Source organism: Panthera onca, chromosome B3, assembly GCF_046562875.1.
Source record: "Panthera onca isolate mPanOnc1 chromosome B3, mPanOnc1 haplotype 2, whole genome shotgun sequence".
NCBI classification, from domain to species: Eukaryota; Metazoa; Chordata; class Mammalia; order Carnivora; family Felidae; genus Panthera; species Panthera onca.
Window position 1 is genome coordinate 64,489,034 of NC_138344.1, and position 19,891 is coordinate 64,508,924.

Consider the following 19,891-nt stretch of genomic DNA (forward strand, 5'->3'; position numbering starts at 1 on the left):
GCTTAACCGACTGAGCCACCCAGGCGCTCCTACCATGTTATTTATAAAGGCAAAGAGCTAGAAACCAAGTTTCACTAATAAGAGCTGTGTAAACTTACAGTACAACTTGATGAAATAGAAGCATTAAAATTATAATAATTACTAAAAAAAAAACTATGCATAAGCATAGAAATTCTTTTAGTGTATCAGGTGAAAATGAATAATAAATATTTGTATGTACACTAACGAAACAAGTAAAAACTGTATGTATGGAACAAAAGCAACTGAAAATTGTGCTGAGTTTTTTTATTTCTTTCTTTCTTTAAAGTAATTATTGCTCCTTGTCCTCCTCAAAACAAAGAAAAGTCAGTGTCTTAGTCCATTCAGGCTTCTATAACAAAACTGCACAGACTGGGTAGCTTATCAACGACAAAAATTTATTTCTTAACAGTTGTAGAGGCTGGGAAGTCCTAGCACAAGGTGCCAGTATGGTCAGCTGAGGACCTTCTTCCAGTAGCTGTGGACTTTTCTTCACTGTGCCCTCACATGGTAGAAGGGGCTAGGATCTCTCTGGAGCCTCTTTTTTTTAAAGGCACAAACTGCATTCAGGAAGGGCTCCACCCTCAAGATTTAAGCACCTGTCAAAGGCCCCACCTCCTAACATCATCATCTTTGAGGGTTAGGATTTTGACATATGAATTTGCAGGGGGACACAAACATTCAGACTACAGCAGTCAATTAAAAGGATTCAGCTCAGTTTCACTGTTTTCTTCCTACTACCTAGATCACTATTTGAGACAGGGTAAATGCAAAAATGGGGCTCAAAGTTAGCCAGTAAATATAAGTCAAACTATTTTTCTGTGACGTATGTGGAGGCCTTGCAGACATTACATAGGTTCAGACTCAACAGCAATAGGGTCTATACAACATCAGATAATTTTTTTCTTTTTGGCTCACTCAGAAGCTAAATTTGCTCTCTCCAGAAGTATCAAAATGATGAAAAACAGGAAAACTAAAGTGTTTAGAGGCCAACTTCTCTCATTCATCTCTGCCTCTCCCCTTCCTTTTTAGTGATAATATGGAGTTGAAAAATATCTTAATTTGATACATTTATTAAACTTATTTGTTATATTTTCTTAACTTTTACTAAGCTAATTAAGCTTGGGTTTTTTGGATTAAATAATTCTCAAGAAAAAAAGTATATGCAATTTTCATCAACATATTTTTAAGTTCCTGATTTACGTTCATTCAAGGTCTTGACTCATGAATGTCAAATTCATTCCTAAACCAAGTTTAAGTAATTACGTATCTAAAACTATTTTTAATTAACAAGTTATAGTTTCAGAATTATAAGCTAATCAGTATACATGAGAATATAAACAGATTTTTGCTTTAGTTGTTGGTGACTAAAATGAACATAAGCTTACAGACCTTAGCTGTCCAAATTCAAGTTAAGATACTAAATCCAAAGTAATGAACTGCTAATTAGCAGATTTAGCCTATCTCACCTATTAAGTAGAAATCTTAATTTGAGTACGATTGCAAAAAATTAAGTGTCTAAATCTTTAATAAGCTGAAAAAAAAACTTCCTCTCCCTTCTCTCCCACAAAAGTAGATTTTATGCCTTCCATACAATGATATTTCAAAACTCCTGCAATCAACTAAGATGACTTTTTCCATTGAAAATGACAGAGATGTCAAATCTACTCAGACTTACAAAATGTGCACCGGTTTTAAAATTGCTTTAATAATTCTAGAAATACACTCCTTGTATCATTAGTTGTATTAAGTACCGAACAAAAAACTGGCTAGAGCCAGGTCTTTGCCCTAGTGTCTTACCCAATAGTAGTTATTAATCCTCTTCTTTCATTCTTTGCTCAGAACATAAAAAAAAATGTTCACAACATAGACTCTTATATTTTTTGCTTGTTGGAAGTTTTAAATTTTAAGTTTTTCCACAAAGCTGCTTTTTTTAACATTTAATCTGAAATACAATTATTTCCAGCAGGTCAATAATCCTTTTTAAAATATAACACTACCTTAGGCTAAATGAAAATGAGCACTGATTATTTCATGAACATAGTACCTTTCTTCTCAAGAACTGAAAGTCCTTTTTAATATTCTCTTATCTCTAGTCAAAAAATGTGTGTGGGGCAGGCGGGGGGAGGTTACTTTGCCTTAACATCCCTCCAAAGTAGGGACGTATTATCCTGGTTTTACAGATGGAGAATCAAGCACAAAGATTTACCAAAGTCTTAACACAACAGCCAGCAGTAATTGCAGGAGCATGTTAATTGTGAACACCAAGTTAATTATAGAAATTTAGTGAATTTTGTTTTGAAAAGGACTTTCTACCCACATTAAGGCTAGAGTACCCCCCCCAATATAAAACCTTCTGCCAAAGACAGTATAATGTATTTAGATAAAACCCTACAGTTTCTGTCAACATCTTGATTAGCCTCTTAAAAAACCTTAAAGTTCTCAATAAAATCCAAATCTGCATAATTTATTCAGATGTCTATCTTCCCTTCTCTAACTCCCAACATCCGTAATTCCCAACATCCCTCATTCCTGATAGAATCACTGTTACCTGAGATCCTATTATTTCCAATATTCTCAACTCTTCCCAGCTAAGCCCTTTGCTCTCTTTTTCTCCCGATGGCACCCTCCTTCTTCAACTTCCAATTCCAAAATCCTTATTCCCCTCTCTTCACATGGTAAAGGCAGATGTCAGCATTCATACTCCCACTCTAAGTCACTCATACCACACATTCGTTAAATACATTGGTGCTGGCTCAAGATTCTTCTCCACCTCAACTCCTAATACCATCCAACCCAGCAACTTAGAACAGCCATATTGTTGACCTTTTTAATAAATATTCTAGCAGATCCTGGCTCCTCTACCCCAACAACCTGTTTCTACCTTAATATTCTTTAACCTGTCATTACTCTGGAGTCTGGCTTCTCTGACCAAAATCTACCTTTCAATTTTTTCCACTTCGACTCTGCATGCTCTTTAACCTTACCAAAACTTCTAGTCCCTCAAAACAGCTATCACTTCTATGTGTCTACCGATCACTTCGACCTCATCTTTTTCGTTAAAATCGAATCTGGTGGGGCGCCTCAGTGGCTCAGTCGGTTAAGCATCCAACTCGATTTTGATTCTGGTCATAATCTCATGATCTCATGGTTCGTGAGATGGAGCTCCACGTGGGGCTCTGTGCTGACAGTGTGGAGCCTCCTTGGGATCCTCTCTGCCCTCTCTCTGCTCCTCCCCTGTTCATGCCTTCTCTCTCTCTCTCTCTCTCATAAATAAATAAATATTAAAAATAAAATAAAATAAATAAAATAAAATAATAAAATAAAATAAAATAAAATAAAATAAAATAAAATAAAATAAAATAAAATCTGGCCATTAATTGTATGAGGTACAATGTGGTACAAATACAATGCAATTTGAATCTCAGGTCTACCACTTACTCCCTTGTGTGGCTGTGGGCAAATTACTAAACTGTTCCTAAGTCTCAGTTTTCTCCTCTATAAACTATGGATAATACTTAGCTCACATGGTCATTAGCAGGATTAAATCTAGCACAGCTTCTGACAAGCAGTAAAAGAGTTTGGTAGACTTCTCTTTCCTGGACCTTCCTTGTTCTGCCTTTTACTCAACCTTTCCTTAAATGCTTTTTTCTCTTCCTCTCCACTACTAACATCACCCCATCGTACAATAATCTCAACTCCCACCTCCCCCACTGAATGTGTATAACCTTACTCTTTGCTGTCTCCACATCATTACTTCCCATTTTGTCTTTTAATACTTTCCCTCCGAACTCTCCTACCTCTCAAGACTATTCTGTCATTTGCTGTCTCTTAAAAAACACTGCTGTTTCTCGCTGTTCATCTTCCCATTACTGCTTAATATTCTCCTTGGGCAATTTCTCCCTGGTTCAACTATTACAAATACTGAAGACATCACCTCTAAATTCTACCTTCTCAACCTCCCGTGGGCACCAAACCTGTATTTAAAATACTCTATGAGGCATTTTCTAACTTGATACTTAGGTAGGCAAATTTTAGAAGGCCAAATTTGAGTTGTTCTCCCATTAAAAACTTTTGTCTCTTCCCACTTCATTTAAAAACATCACAGAGGCCTAAATTTAAAATGCTGAAGTCATCCCACATTCTTCCTACTCCTTCCTTCACATCCAGTCAAGTGATTATCTGGACATCTGAACTGCCTCACAAATTCATCCCCAACAGTTCCAAATGCACTTCTTCCAGCTGTTTTGTCTTGATTATTACATCTTCCTCATCAGTTGTAGTTCATTTCCTTCTCCCTCCAATCAACTGTGCAAATGAGTCCTGGTATTCAGCCTTCTACACAAATTTGATATCACTCCCTCGCTTAAATTAATAGTTCCCCACTGACTCCACGATAAAGATAAACTGGTGCTTTTCATGAAGTATCCTGACTGACTTGCAGTGGGGAGTGGGAGTGAGAGAGGGTAGCTCAAAGAACAAATTTTCTGTGAACTCTTAGTGTATTATCTGAAAAATTAATGGGAATTCTGTTCAAAATTGTTTTCACTGACCAATTAAAATAAATTTTCCTCAACTTGTTAAGAAAAACAGATTTTCAGGAACTTCTTTCACGTTCATCTTCTGGGTGTCATGCACCAGGCCTAGCCACCACCTTTTGCCCCAAGGTTGCTGACACAAACTTAAACGCAAATCTAGACTTCTCACAATTGCCTCCAACATGCTTCATATCCCCCTACCACTCCTGCAAATAAGTGTCTCCCAAAAGTTATTGCTTTTCTCTAAACTTTCTATTTCCCCTTCCATGCTTGTTCTTGTTTTGTTTTTCCCCTCCCTTCTTGAAATGCCTTTCCCCTTTCAAACATCCTTATCTCTGGCTGACTCGTAAAATCCGACCTCTTTTCTGAAGCCATCCTTCACGCAACTCCCACACTGCCATCCGCTGCCAGGTAGAATCACTTTCTCCTTGAGCCTTGAAGAATTTGCAGACACAGAACACACATCACGTTTCACAGGGATCTAGTTCCCTTTTTGGATAGTGAAAGCAGTTATCAGGGTTTACTTATCTTTGCACCTCCAGGGCTAAGGAAAAGTCAAGTACCTAGCAGGCACTCCAATGTCACTGCACCGAAATTTTTTTTTTTAAGTTTATTTATTTTTGAGAGAGAGAGAGAGAAGGGGAGAGGCAGAGAGAGAGAGGGAGAGAGAGAATCCCAGGTGGGCTCCACATTGTCAGTGCAGAGCCTAACATGAGGCTGGAACTCAGGAACTGCAAGATCAAAGACCTGAGTCAAAAGGAAGAGTCAGATGGGGTTAACTGACTGAGCCACCCAAATGCCCCTGCACTGAAATTCTCAAACAAAGTTACTAATAGTATCTGTCCTGAAAAACTAAGAAAGCCATATATCTAATTCAAGCAACTAAAATTCTGTAATGTTTTTACATATTATCATGAAAGCAAACCCAAAACTGACCGTTAATTGCAAACTCAAAATATCAATGTAATTCACAATAAAACTGGATAAAAAAGCTTGGTGACCTTATGCTAAATAAAACACTCTGATATTAGTGTTTTATTAGAATTCTAGAACCTTTATACTAAAAGATATCCTAAAATTGACCAAATCCAACATCTTTATTTTAAATGAGAAATATTAAGTCTAAAATTCTAGGAAGTAGAAATATAAATCTATATTCATGAACGCATACTACAAATATGTAAATTATTAAAATTTACTTAAATTATTAACATTTACTTCCATATTATGGGCAGAGACTGAATGACAAGGCTTCACTTCTGGCATTTAAGAATGTATTATTTGTGGAGCACCTGGGTGGCTCAGTCGGTTAAGCACCCAACTTCAGCTCAGGTCATGATCTCACGGTTTGTGGGTTCGAGCCCCTCATCAGGCTCCATGCTGACAGCTTGGAGCCTGGAGCCTGCTTGGGAGTCTGTGTCTCCCTCTCTCTCTCTGCTCCTCTCCCGCTCACACTCTGTGTGTGTGTGTCTCTCTCTCAAAAATAAATAAATATTAAAAATATTTTAAAAGACTGTATTATTTCTCTTCCTTAATCTTCAAATGTGATAAACTACATCAGTTTTCTCATGTTGATCCACTCTTGCAATCTCAAGATAAACCCTGTTTGACTACGAGGCTTTGTTTTTAGTTGACTGAATTGAATTTGATTTGCTACTTCTTGAAAATTCTCAACCATTATCTCTGAATATTTCCTCTCCTCCCTAATCTCTTATTTTGGAACTGTTAGCTGTATGTTGGACTTGTTCATTTTACCCTTCATGTTCCTTTTTTTTTTTTTTTTTTTTGAGAGAGAGAGAGAGAGAGAGAGAGAATGAATGAATGAATGAGTGTGCACGCCAGCAGGGGAGTGGAAGAGAAAAGAAAGGGAGAGAGAGTCCCAAGCAGGCTCTACGCTCTCAGCAGAAAGCCGGACCCTGGGCTCAAACCCACAATCTATGAGATCATGACCTGACTCATGACCCGAGGTGATGTCAAGAGTCAGAGGCTTAATCAGCTGAGCCACCCAGACACCCCTACCCTTCATGTTTCTTAATCTTCCTATTTTATAACTCTATCTATGGGGTTCAACCTTCTGGGCTTCAGTCTATAGCAGGAGATTTGAACCTTTTGTGCCAGTAGATCTCTTTGGCCATCTGGTGAAGGCTATGGCCCCCTTCTCAGAACATTAAAGACTTAAAATACACAGGAACACAAAAGAAATAAATTAGAGGCACCTGGGTGGTTCAATCGGTTAAGCATCTGACTCTTGGTTTCAGTTCAGGTCATAATCTCATGGTTCATGGGATGGAACCCCACATGGGGCTCCATGCTGACAGTGCTGAGCCTGCTTGGGATTCTCTGTCTCCCTCTCTCTCTGTCCCTCCTCCACCTGCACTGTCTCTGTCTCTCTCAAAATAAATAAACTTAAAAAAATTATACTGAAATAATTATCAAAATATTTTCTAATTTTGATATAGTAATATATATTTTATTAACACTAAAATATTTATAAGCTCTACCAATGGTTTAATAACTAACTTCATTCATTTCTTTCTAAGTAAGCCTTACACCCAATGGGGTGGTGGCTTGAACTCATGACCCTGATAACAAGAGTTGGACATTCTAAAGACTGAACCCACAAGGTGCCCCTACTGTAACTTCAAAGTAGTGATGACTACAAGTGCTATTTCAAGGTATCTGTAACAAATGAATAGCAATTGTACTGTAAGAAAAAAAAATCTGATTTATATTGGTATTATAGGTTGAATTAATATCCCTCTAAAAAAATGTGTTGAGTTCTAACCCTCTACCTCAATACAACCTCATTTGGAAATAGGGTTACTGCAAGCATAATTAATTTAAGAGGAGGTCATGCTACACTTCTCCAAAGAAGACACCCAGATGGCCAACCAACACATGAAAAAATGCTCAAGGAAAATACAAATCAAAACCACAACAAGATACCACCTTACACCTGTCAGAATGGCTAATATTAACAACTCCAGCAACAAAACATGTTGGCAAAGATGCGGAGAAAGAGGATCTCTTTTGCATTGTTGTTGGGAATGCAAGCTGGTACAGCCACTCTGGAAAACAGTATGGAGATTCCTCAAAAAACTAAAAATAGAACTACCCTACAAACGGACACATGCACCCCATGTTTATAGCAGCACCATTGATAGCCAAAGTATGGAAAGGATGGAAAGAGCCCAAACGTCCATCAATGGATGAATGGGTAAAGAAAATGTGGTATATATACACAATGGAGTATTACTCGGCAATCAAAAAGAATGAAATCTTGCCATTTGCAACTACGTGGATGTAACTGGAGGGTGTTATGCTAAGTGAAATTAGTCAGAGAAAAGCAAAAATCATATGACTTCACTCATATGAGGACTTTAAGAGACAAAACAGATGAACATAAGAGAAACAAAAATAATATAAAAACAGGGAGGGGGACAAAACAAAAGAGACTCATAAAAATATAGAGAATAAACTGAGGGTTGCTGGAGGGGTTGTGGGAGGGGGGATGGGCTAAATGGGTAAGGGGCATTAAGGAATCTACTCCTGAAATCATTGCTTCATATATACTAACTAATTTGGATGTAAATTTTAAAAAATAAAAAATAAAGTTAAATTATATAAAAAAAAAAAAAGAGGTCATACTAGAGGAGGCTCCTTATCCAATGACTGATGTCACGTGGCCACGTGAAGACACACAGGGAGAACATCATGTGATGATGAAGGCAGAAAATGGAATTAGGCAGTTTCAAGCCATTTGAAATGCCAAAGATTGCCATCAGCCACCAGAGGCCAGGAAGAGACAAGGAAGGATTCCCCTAATGGCTTACTAGGAGCATGGCCCTGCCATTCCTGGACTTTCTTTCAACCTCCAGAATTGAGACAATAAATTTCTGTTGTTTTAAGCCATCCAGTATTGTGGTGCTTTGTTAATATTAGGGCAGCCCTAGGAAACTAACCCCTGTCACAAGTACCTCTGATGCTGCTATGGTTTGTTGGAATTTCCTTCAATTATAAATGTAAGCAAGGTTCAATTAGAGATTAGTAAAAAACACTCTCAATTCTAAGAACCCTATGTCTAAGCAATTTAACACCTCAGTCTAAGACCCAATGCTAATGAACTGTTTTAACAAAAATAATGAACAATGCTTAAACAAAAATACATCACTAGATCTTTTTCATTTCAAACCATTCTGAGTGCCACAAAAACATCTCAGGGATTTGTAATGACTTTGGCTCTGGACTCTAAGATGCAGCTATGACACAAAACTTTTCATAAATAGTGAATTAAATCTAACTGTTTTTTTAAATTTTTTTTTTTTTCAACGTTTTTTATTTATTTTTGGGACAGAGAGAGACAGAGCATGAACGGGGGAGGGGCAGAGAGAGAGGGAGACACAGAATCGGAAACAGGCTCCAGGCTCCAGGCTCCGAGCCATCAGCCCAGAGCCTGACGCGGGGCTCGAACTCACAGACCGCGAGATCGTGACCTGGCTGAAGTCGGACGCTTAACCAACTGCGCCACCCAGGCGCCCCATAAATCTAACTGTTAAAGAATGAAAAAAATCATTACCTGCATTAACTTCTTAAACTAATGAAGTTGTAAAATTATCCCTTAGTCTTAGGTTAATATGATTAGTATGAAAAACCTAATGAAAAGACTTACTTTTGACACTTTTTAGCCAGTAAGTAAAGCATGAGAGTTAGTCTCTTCTTAGGACATTCCTTTTAGAACTATTCAAATTGGTGTTTAAGCCCAATAGCCTTTTGCTCACTTATTCATCCAGAGGCCATATTTCTTTAAAAGAAAAAGAAAAGCAGTACAAAGTTCTCACATCTATGAGGTGTATATATATATTATCAAAAACAAATGGCTATTAAACCCAAAATAATACAGTCTTAACAGATTATCAAGGTACCAAGTGTTTTCAAATTTTGTATCTTGGTTCTTCAAAATTCATGCTCTTACTTCAGCTTCCTACCAGATTTCTACTGGAAGTCTTCTATTTGCTTAAACATGTCAAAAACAATATAATAAAATTAATCAATTAACCAAAGCACATGTTACAAGTAGTCTGGCGACTTGTAATGTGCCTATCACTGTATTACTTTACAGTAATTTAGTACAGGAAGGGCTTATAATGATGCTTAGTTCAAGCTGCTCAAATGAAACAAGCAAACAGAAGCCCACAAAGGCTGTACTTGTCCAGAATCACAGAATAATTAGTGACAATGACAAAAAGGCATCTCCCAATTCCAAGTCCAATGCTCTTTACATTAAACCATACTGCATGAAAGTTGGTAAGAGGTAAATTATCTGCAAAAACCTTCTATATGATGACTTTATTCTATTTGTTTAAAGTTTATTTATTTATTTATTTTTTTTTTTGAAAAAGAGACAGAGATAGAGAGAGGAAGTTGTGAGGGAGGGGCAGAGAGAGATAGAGAATCCCAAGCAGGCTCCACAGTATCAGCACAGGGCCCAGGGGCAGTTGATCTCACCAACCATGACATTATGACAAGAGTTGGACACTCAGTTGGACACTAACTGAGCCACCCAGGTGCCCCTAATTCTATGTGTAATATGGTATTTAAAAACAGTCTGGTTGCCCAAAACAACCTAACTAGTTTTTTGGGTATTTTTAATCAATTTTATTTTACCACCCAGCACTTTAAAAATAGGAACAAGATCTCATTTCCACCTTCAAAATTGGCAAAAATTTTTTCAAAAAGAACTGGACAGACATTTCAAGACATAAGCACTCTCATATACTAAGTTTTTCTTTTCTAGAGGGCAATTTAGCAGAAAAAAACTTAAAATTTGCATCTCCTTTAAGTCCACTCCTAGACTATCTCAAGGAAAGAGTAAAAGATTTAAATGAAGACAGAACTCAGGATCAAATGCAGCACTGTTCAGGAATAAAATAGTTAACTGGTTCAAACTAACGTATATTATATACTGCACATAATACAGCCATCAAAAACTGTTCTACGAAATATTTAATGATACAGAAAAGTCACAACATAATAGGGTAGGATAGTTTCTACTATGCAACTCCACTCTACAGAGGATACGGATATATCCATAAAATCATAAAGAAGGAATTCATTACAGTGCATGGAACATAGTAAAAAAACAATGAATGAATAGGACTCATCATCAACATCATAGGAAAGGTTTAATTATAGTATATCAAATGTTTAGACTTGTTATCTGAATAATAAATACACAAATTATTACCTACTCCCTTTAAAGACTATTTTGTACATTATCTGAAATTACTACTCTTGCAAGGAGGAAATTATTTTTTAAATAACACTTTTAATGCAGTTCCAGTTATTACTGAAGTTTGGAAAAGAAAAGCAGACTTTTACCAATCGTTCCCTAAATTTGACATCGCGTAAGATCAAGTCTTGCATATAACAAATCCTTCATTAGTTACTGATTACATACATATACACAATCAACTTTTGAGAGCTTTCTACACAGAACTTTAATTTCAAATAACAGAGCATGTACTAGAGGATTTCAAAATGAGGCCTCTAAAGGCCTTACTGGATTTTACCACAATATTTGTCTAGAAAAAGTTAAGTTTCCCAAGATATTGGTGATTTTCACTTTTTTTAAAGGCCGAAATCAGGTGGAAAAAACATTTAAGTGTTAAGAACAGTCTCTAATGTAATTAAATTCCTATTGATTATGGCTTTTAAAAAAGGAGAAAAGTGGGGAAAAAAATATATGTAAGGCCCAAATAAAATCTGTATTACAGGGCAGTTTTACTATGCTGAGGCTTTAAGGGCGTCTACAATAACATACATATTTTTTGTTTCTTCAAACTATATATGATTATAAACAATAAATTGCCACTTCAAAACATTACTGTATATATTAAAAATAAGATAAATTGTTGGAATAAAAGCTACATTCCAAAGAAGTTCACACTTTGTGATTTGGCTAATGTACAATGTTGGCTCTAATAAAACTGATTACCAGATGAACACATCACTTCCTAAAATAAAAAAAAAATTTTAAATAAAACCCCCAAGAGTTTGTCCCCAGGGAGAATTAACGTCTCCTAGAGAAATAATATATACGCTAAAGCATATTTTTCTGTTCTATCAAAACTAACATAACAAAGCCCCTAGGAAATAACATATTAATAAAGCAGGAGAAATTCATGAAAGCAGAAATCTAAAAGTCTGAGTGAGTGAGCCAATTGCCAAGTTCTTATATTAATTAAATTTAAAATTTTTTAAAAAAGCAATCCTCTCAGTAAAACTTGTCATTTGGTGTTTCAAATATCAACATATTTAGGATTAAACTACTGGGAACTTTTACTCATTTCAGTGTTAACAGCAGTATCATCCACCTGATTTCACTACCTTTTTGAAAAACTTGGATTCTTAATATGTCCATGGCCAAGTATTCTAGAAAGAGCCCATTTAGAAACAATTTATTTTACACGTGTCAATTCACATTCCCTCATTTGTTTTTCTAATAGATGCATCCAAAAAGGAAATATTAGTATTTTAGTTTAAATATGGTAATTCGCCTTTTTCCATCTCTCAAATAGAACTTGACATTTTGATCCAGGCTACTTTCTTAAAAGATAACAGTAAAAATGATCGTCATTCCGTTCAGGATTTTTAGCAGTTTTTCCCCTAACTAAGCGTTATCTGAGATACTTCTTGATCTCTCTCAAAGTAGGTCTAATCTGCGGAAGGCAATGAGACAGTGTACTGCACTGTGAATGGACAGCCAGGTATTTTATGAATGGAGGCGATCACGTGATCCCAGCACCTCCCCGAACTGATATTTCCCACATAACTGTGTCAACATTCTGAGAACAGGGGTAGTTGTTTGTGTGTGCGTATGTTTTTGAATTTAACCTGTAACTTCGAATTCTCCTTACTCCCTGAACTCAAAAACCTACACGAAGACAGACCGTCAAGCTTCGAATTTTTATCTTGGGAAATCCTTTCAAGATGTCCAAGGTGATGGATGTTTAATTATTTTTTTATGAATGAAGAGTGTGCTATGCAAATGAGGGCGATTCACAAAAAGAGAGAGAACATGGCGGCCACTTCTGCTTCTAGACTGCACTGACACTGCAGCAATCTACCTTCTCCCACACCCGCTCATCATAAGAGTGTGTTGGGGGTGGGGGGGTTGAGAAGAAACGCCGCTTGGCATTTCTCAAGCTATTTTACGTTAAACAGGCCTAGGCTTTCGGATTTAAAAGTCCACTCAAAAAGGTCTGACTCGAGGAATGCACTTTATTTAAAGGAATGCATCCTAGGACTAGTCCTCTCTTAACTCTTTCCAATCCTCCAGAGATAAACAAAACTTGAACTTAATTACAAGGAAACGATGCAAACATTCTGCATGAATATTAAATCCGGTCTCAATAAAAACTGTTCCCGCAACCATTATTCCTTCCGGCAGCCGTTACTTTAAAGCAAAAAATATTTAAAAGGCAACGTATTACGTTTGGAAAACAAACAGCCCAAATAAAAACTTAAAACCATGACAGTCCAGAAGTTAATGAAGTAATCAACATATTCAGCAATGTAAATACTGTTAAACCAACGTAAATTGTGTTTCTCAACACAGCTGAAGGATAAAAATTAACATTCAATATTCTTCTATGCTCCTGGTAAAGACATGTCCAGCATTCGCAAAGGTAAAATATAACAGTTCAACATCTCCTACACTCCAGGTGTCCTTAATGTCATTAAATTCTAAAAATGTTTCCCTAGTTCCATTTTTTTACATGAAGCTTACAGGTCATAAGTTTAAGGGGGGGGGGGGGGGGAGGCTTAATCGGTATTTAAGAGTCACTGACTCATCGAATTAAGATTCAAGAGCAGTTTGCTGCAGGAGGTGCTCCCACACACTAGTTTCCAAGTGAAATAGCTATAAAGGAAACAGGATGGATATTCAGGTTATGTTGATAGGTATGTTAAGTGAAAAAGGACAAGCCAGGGGCTTCCAGGCAAAGAGGTAATTTCTACCCCGCCACCATCCATCCACATTACTCCATCTCATGGACGTACAACTGCCATCCCACCCCAACATTCAATACCCTCCCCAAAAGTGAGCAACTAAATGCATGGGGGGTGGGGGGTGCTGCCATTAAATAAAATGGCTAAAAAATCAAACGTTATCTCCAGAATAAGATGCACCGAACTCTCCAGGTTTGCAAGCTTTCCGGCACCCAAGTCTCGGAGGGGTCGTCGAAAGGAAGGGGGGGGGGTACTAATCAAGATCAATGAGGCGCTTACTCGTTGTCAGAAGTCGCCGTCTCCTCGCTCATCTTTCCCTCACCGCGATCCGATCTGGAGATGGAGGAGCAAGAGCAGGCGGAGGAGCAGCAGCAGCAGCAGCAGCACCGAGGGGCAGGAGGCAGCGGCGGCCGGGGGGGCGCGGGGGCAGCGGCTCAGGGGCCTCACCATGGTGGACGCCTCACCCGGAACGGTGCCCCCCCAGCCGGGAACCCCGGCCACCCCCGCAGGGGGGTGGCGGCAACAACCTCCGCCGTGGCGACCCCAGCCTCTTCCTCCGCCTCAGCGCCCAGCCAAGGGATCCGAGGAGGCCAGGGAGGGTGGGTGGAAAGGAAAAAGAGGAGAGGGGCTGCGAAGGCTGACTGGAGAGCTGCTCCTCCCGCCACCAGGGTGGAGCGCGGCGGGGTCCGGCCAGGAAGGAGCGGGCGGGCGGAGAACCCGGGAGCAGAGGCGGCGCTTCCCTCAGGGATGCGGCGAGGAGGAAGCTGAGCTCCGTTCGGTGGGGGCCGGCGGGAGGGTGCCGAGCCCAGGCTCCGGGCGGCGGCGGCGCGGTCCTGCCGGAGCCCACCCCACCATCTCCCACCTCGCCGCCGGCTGCCCGCTCAGCGCCCGGCGGCGACCGGGGCGGTCCTCAGGGACGAGCAGGACCGAGCGAGGGGCCTCGCGGCGGCAGATTCCTCCAGACACGCTCCAGCCGGGACAACTCCAGCAGGGGGAGGAGGGGGCGGCGGGGAGCGTGTGAGGCCAGGACAGGAGAGCCGATCGCCCCCACCCGGGCCGGAGTAGAGCGGACGCGCCCAGGAGACAGGGTGCCGGGAAACAGCGGGAGAGCGAGGAGGACGGCCGCAGATCCCCCCACCAGCCGGTGCCCACCAGCAGCTCGGCGGGCCAGCTCCTCACACCCGCCAGAGGGGAGCCGTGAGGGGGGCGGCGGAAGCGCTCACGCCGTCCGCTCCTTCCGCCGCCGCCGCCGCCGCTGCCCGAACCGGGGGCGCCCACGGGAGAAGGAGGCGAAGTAGTCCCTGGCGACTTCTCCCGGCCGCCTGCCTCCCCCGGGGGCCAGAGCGGGCACGGGGTGGGGTTGCCGAGCGCAGTACCCGGGCTGTGAGGGCGTGTGGGTAGGGCTAAAAGCTGCGGCCTCCGGGCGAATCACTGCAAGTCGAAGTCGTGTGCAGCATAGCAAGTTTCAGGAAAGTAGTTCCCTCCTCCCTTCATTTCCCAAATCGTTGTCGAGCCACAGAGCGGGGAAAGGAGGAGGGAGGCGGAGGGATACGCCAGGCACCGCGCTCGGTGTGCGTGCGCGCGCTCCAAACTCTTGGCACGCTGCGAAAGGGGGCGGGGGTGTGAGCTGCACGGGGAGCAGCTTGGGAGGTTGCATTGTTGCGCCGCGTTACTCCCCGTTACTCCCCGTTACTCGCTTTGGAATATCCGGGTTGTTAGAACGGGAAGGCTAGAATGACAGTGTGCTCAAGGAGGAAATTAGCGGCTGCTCTGTTTTGCCCTGCGCACGCGGGCGCGCGCGCGTGTGTGTGTGTGCGTGTGTGTGTGTTCCTTGCAGAGCAAAGAATGGAACTGGCATGAGTTCATTTTTAGTTGGTGGGGGTTAGGGGGAGGGACCGTACAAAGAGAGCTCCGCCTGCTGTCCCTCTGGTTGCATTGCTGCAATCCCCTAGCTGCATGCACAGCGGGAGTGTGTGTGTGTGTGTGTGTGTGTGTGTGTGTGTGTGTGTGTTAGAGAGAGAGTTTTAATACCTTGGATTCTTACTGCGCAAGGGGTATGCTGTGCAGGGCATTCATCTCCGAAAGCTAGAGTGGTTGTTAATGGAGAACGACTTCCATTGAAGCCCAGAGTAGGCGTGTTACATGAATCTGGCGCAGCCAGAAGCACAGGAAATAACTCCCGCTGCGAGTGAGGTTGCATAACTATAGCGCAGAAGATGCCTCTGTGGCACGAACTGCTCTAAACGGAGGCGGAACGATTATTGAATAGGCAGCTGTCACTTTTGCATTGTTAGAGGACAATGTATGCATTCATCTCAAAAGGTTTTTGCACAGAAACCTGCTGGGGTTTCAGCCGGGAGTCTAGGGTCTGTGGGACTAGAGGACTCACACACAGCTCCTGGCTCTGCAAATTCTATTATCCCTTCTCCACCTAGAAAGCCAGCCTATACACGATCCAGCCTGGGGACTGAATCCTAAGTTTCTGACGCATCTCCCGAGCTTTCAGTCTAGCTTTGGGTGCAATGCTTTTCTCTTCATTCTCAGGTTTGTGCGACCTGAGAGTAAAAAGATTGTTGCTCCTTCCACCTTGAGGGGTAGAACGATTCCTGATGAGGAGGAAAGTGGGAAAACCTCCCAAACAAGCCAGCATTCCTCATCAGTCCTCTGTCTCCAGGAGGTTTCAGGATTGTTGCTCTCTAAAGTACGGTACACTAGCCTGTTACGAGTATTTTGCACATAGTAGGTGCTTAATAAATGTGGAATAAAGGGGCCAACTCACTCAGGCGGCCCAAAACACCAGCTTGTTGATTTCTGAGGTTTCGCTATGGAACTCTTGCTTCTTGCCTGGGCAGCAACATTGTCCTTACTCAGAGGGAGGAAGGGACAATGTTGGTGACTGGAAGAGGTGAGAGGCTCTGTGAGAGAAGTTACCTCTGTTACCCCTGAACATGTGTTTTTTATCTTGTTCCTGGGAAGACCCTGTTACCGGAAGTATTGATAACTCCCTACTACCACTACCCACCTTGGCTTCTCAGATTTGAATCAAGTTCCATCAGTTAGAATTTGTTCCAGACAAGTTACCTAAACTCTGTGCCTGGGTAAAATGTGGATAAGAGTACCTAATTCATAGAGCTGCTGTACTGATTAATGAGGTAATAATATACAAAGCACTTAGCACAGATTAAGAGCTCAATAAGCCCTAGCTCTTACTCTGATTTTGTAAAATGGAGATTATAATAAACTATGACAAGGTGGTGGCAGCAATGGCTTTGAAGGTTAAATGTAGCCTTGTTTGTTCACTCAACAAACAACTATTGCTTTTCTTCTGTGTACCACTCTTGCTAGACACATGGCTTGGCCTTTTGCAAGCCATCAACAAATGATTGCTCTGAGAGTCATTGTGATTAAGTAAGTACAAGGAATGTTGGGTCACTTGCAAAGGCCTCCTTTTCTTTTGAGGAAATTTGCATCTTTTGAAGTTCAACTGCATCAGGGAAAACATGAAAGGCTTTGGGGAGAAGACATGAAAAGCATCTTGGCTTTTGCATGTGCAGGGAACTGTGCAGGCCACTATCACACACATTACTTACCTAGAGGAGCAAGATATGATCAACAGCCCAAATTAATGCTTTTTATATGGTTCCCAATCCTATGACCAAGACAGTCACCAGACTGTTCCTTGCCTTTGATGTTCACCATGCCACTCTCAGGACACTTTTGTGCCCTTGTTTTTGAGGGTGCATTTCTAGCCCTCTCCTCTCACCCAGTTGTTGAAGATCTTACCAGCTTATTAGACAATTGTCTTGAGCTGCAGAGCTCTGAGAATTCTACCCTGAAACAATCAGAAATGGTCCTATGTTGAAGTTCAGGGGTCTTCCCAGTCTGATTTTCTGTCACAGCTACCCTAAGGTCAAAAGGCCTCACTGGTCTATCCCCATGTCTGTACCTTACCTGGTGCAAGAGACGTAACAACCAAATGAAATGTTTAAGACCTTGAGTCCTGGTTTATAAATAAACAAATATTTTTAAATTTGAGATAATTGGGGAAACAAACACTAACTGGAGATTGATGATATTAAGGGATTTTTAAAAAGTATTAGTGTTGCGGGGTTTTTTAAAGTCTTCATCTTTTGGAAATACATATTGAACTATCTATGGATGAAATGATATTCTGAGATTTGCTTCAAAATAATTCAGTGGGGTGAGGAGTGGGAAGAAGTAAGGGGATAAAGATGAAACAAGATTGGTTATGGGATGATGATGAGCACATTCTCTTTATTATTTCACACATTTGAAATTTTCTATAATAAAACCTTTTTTCTTTTTTAGTACACTGCAAGAACTGCTTTAATGCAGATTCCTTGGCCCCATTCCCAAGATTGTGATCAGCAGATCTGTAATGGGACCGACAAATGTGCTTTTTCAGAAGTATGCCAGCTACTTGGTTTTTCTTAGCCCTTCACAGTCTTCTCTCTCTCTCATCTACTTGTGTCCTCCCATCTCTGAACACATTCATTACCTAAGAACCTCTATTCCAGTAGCACACAGAAAAGGGTGGCCCAACGTATTTCATAGGCTAAGGCAGATACTGGTCAAGGCCAAACAGCTGTTTCAGCTGGGGAAGGTGGATCCAATGAGATTCAAAACGCTGTGGGAGAAGGTAAATATAGATCACAGTGTTACCTTGAATTCCTAGTCCATTCATTTGGTATAGCTACCAATGAGCGCTGGGCAAAGATTCCATAGCCATGTCAGGGGTTAACAGGGCAAGGGAGCTTGTATTTACTTGGTTGTGTTTTCTCAGGTGGGTCTGTGGGAAAGAGGCTGGTCGCAATCGCTGCTGATCACAGGTGGCTCTCATTACTATTGTCCTCAGTTTTAGAGAATTAGCCACAACCACTTAAAAACTTGTTATACATGATTAATTATTAAAAGCATGTATGTGCCAACAGCACAAGTGCCAAGTAACTGCCAGTAAAGGACGTCATCACACTTAAGAAGATACAAATGGATTCTGGGTTCTAAGTAGGTATCAGAGCAAGGTTCACAAGGTCAACAAAAGTGGCCTGTCCTCATGGGGGCCCTGGCAGATGGCATGTCGTACTCTAGTTCAAGGCATTCTCCCTCATTCCAGACCACTCAGTCCACAGTGATCATCTTAAAAACTCAGTATTCGTCTTCTCAAATTCTTTTATTTTTGCCTTTACTGTTTTACACTTGTATTGATAATTCTCTCCTCTCTAACCAACTTTTTATGAGTTTATGTTTGTTTTCCCAGTTAAATATTAAGTAGCTTGAAGGCAGTGACTTCAGCTCAGGTCATGATCTCATGATTGCATGATCTCATGCAATCAAGCCCTCCATCGGGCTCCACACTGAGTATGGAGCCTGCTTGGAGGTCTCTCTCCCTCTTTCTGCAGCGCTCTTTCTCTCTCTCTCTCTCTCAAAATAAATAAATAAACATGTTTAAACATTTTTAAATTGAGGCTGTATTGACTGGCACAGTGATGGAAATTCAGAGTCCCCTTGGCTTCTTATTGCCACTATAACACTATAGCAGTTCAGCATTTCATACATGCTGTCCCTTGCACTAATAAGCTTTCAGCAGATATTTGTGTACTTGAAAAGCCAAAAGAGAAAATAATCATGCAACATTGGAGGTTCTAACAGTGCATAAAGTACATATTCATATTTCCATTTCTAAACATTACCCCTTAGCAGATGTATTTTAAATTTTGTATTTTAGGGGCACTTGGGTGGCTCATTTGGTTCAGCATATGACTTTGGCTCAGGTCACGATCTCACGTTTTGTGGGTTCAAGCCCCACGTCGGGGTCTGTGCTGACAGCTCAGAGCCTGAAGCTTGCTTCAGATTCTGTGTCTCCTCTCTCTGCCCCTTCCCAACTCCCTCTCTCTCTCAAAAATAAATAAACAGTAAAAAAATTTTTTTAATTCTGTATTTTAAAACTGTAGTTAGAATATACCTAGAGCAAAAAAAAAAAAGAATATACCTAGGGCAAAGGGGACTGATTCTGTTTTCATGCTGTACTTTAATGAATAATCTCTTATTTTCTTTTTCTTCGTTTCCTTTTCTTTCTTTCTTTCTTTCTTTCTTTCTTTCCTTCTTTCTCTTTCTTTTTTAGTGTAACCAGTCTCTTGGCTAATGAGCTCTGCCTCTCAGTGGAATTACTAAATGGTAACCATGTTTCTAAATAGTTTCCTTGCCTCTGGCATGAGTCTGTTTCTCCATCACTAGGGTTTCCATGTTCTTCCAAACTAATACAAAGTATAAAGGATAAGTATGCTATTTTATTTTTCTCCCAAAGG

General features: G+C 40.7%; 1 protein-coding gene across 1 annotated transcript in view; it reads right to left on the reverse strand.

Moving 5' to 3' along the window:
• SPRED1 (sprouty related EVH1 domain containing 1) overlaps window positions 1-14,991 on the reverse strand; it is a 137,595-nt gene extending 122,604 nt beyond the window's left edge. The window contains exon 1 of the mRNA XM_060618988.3: window positions 13,845-14,991. Within this exon, the coding sequence (XP_060474971.1) occupies window positions 13,845-13,876 (32 nt within the window). The 5' untranslated portion in view covers window positions 13,877-14,991. The remainder of the gene's footprint in view (window positions 1-13,844) is intronic.
• Between the last annotated feature and the right edge of the window lie 4,900 nt (window positions 14,992-19,891).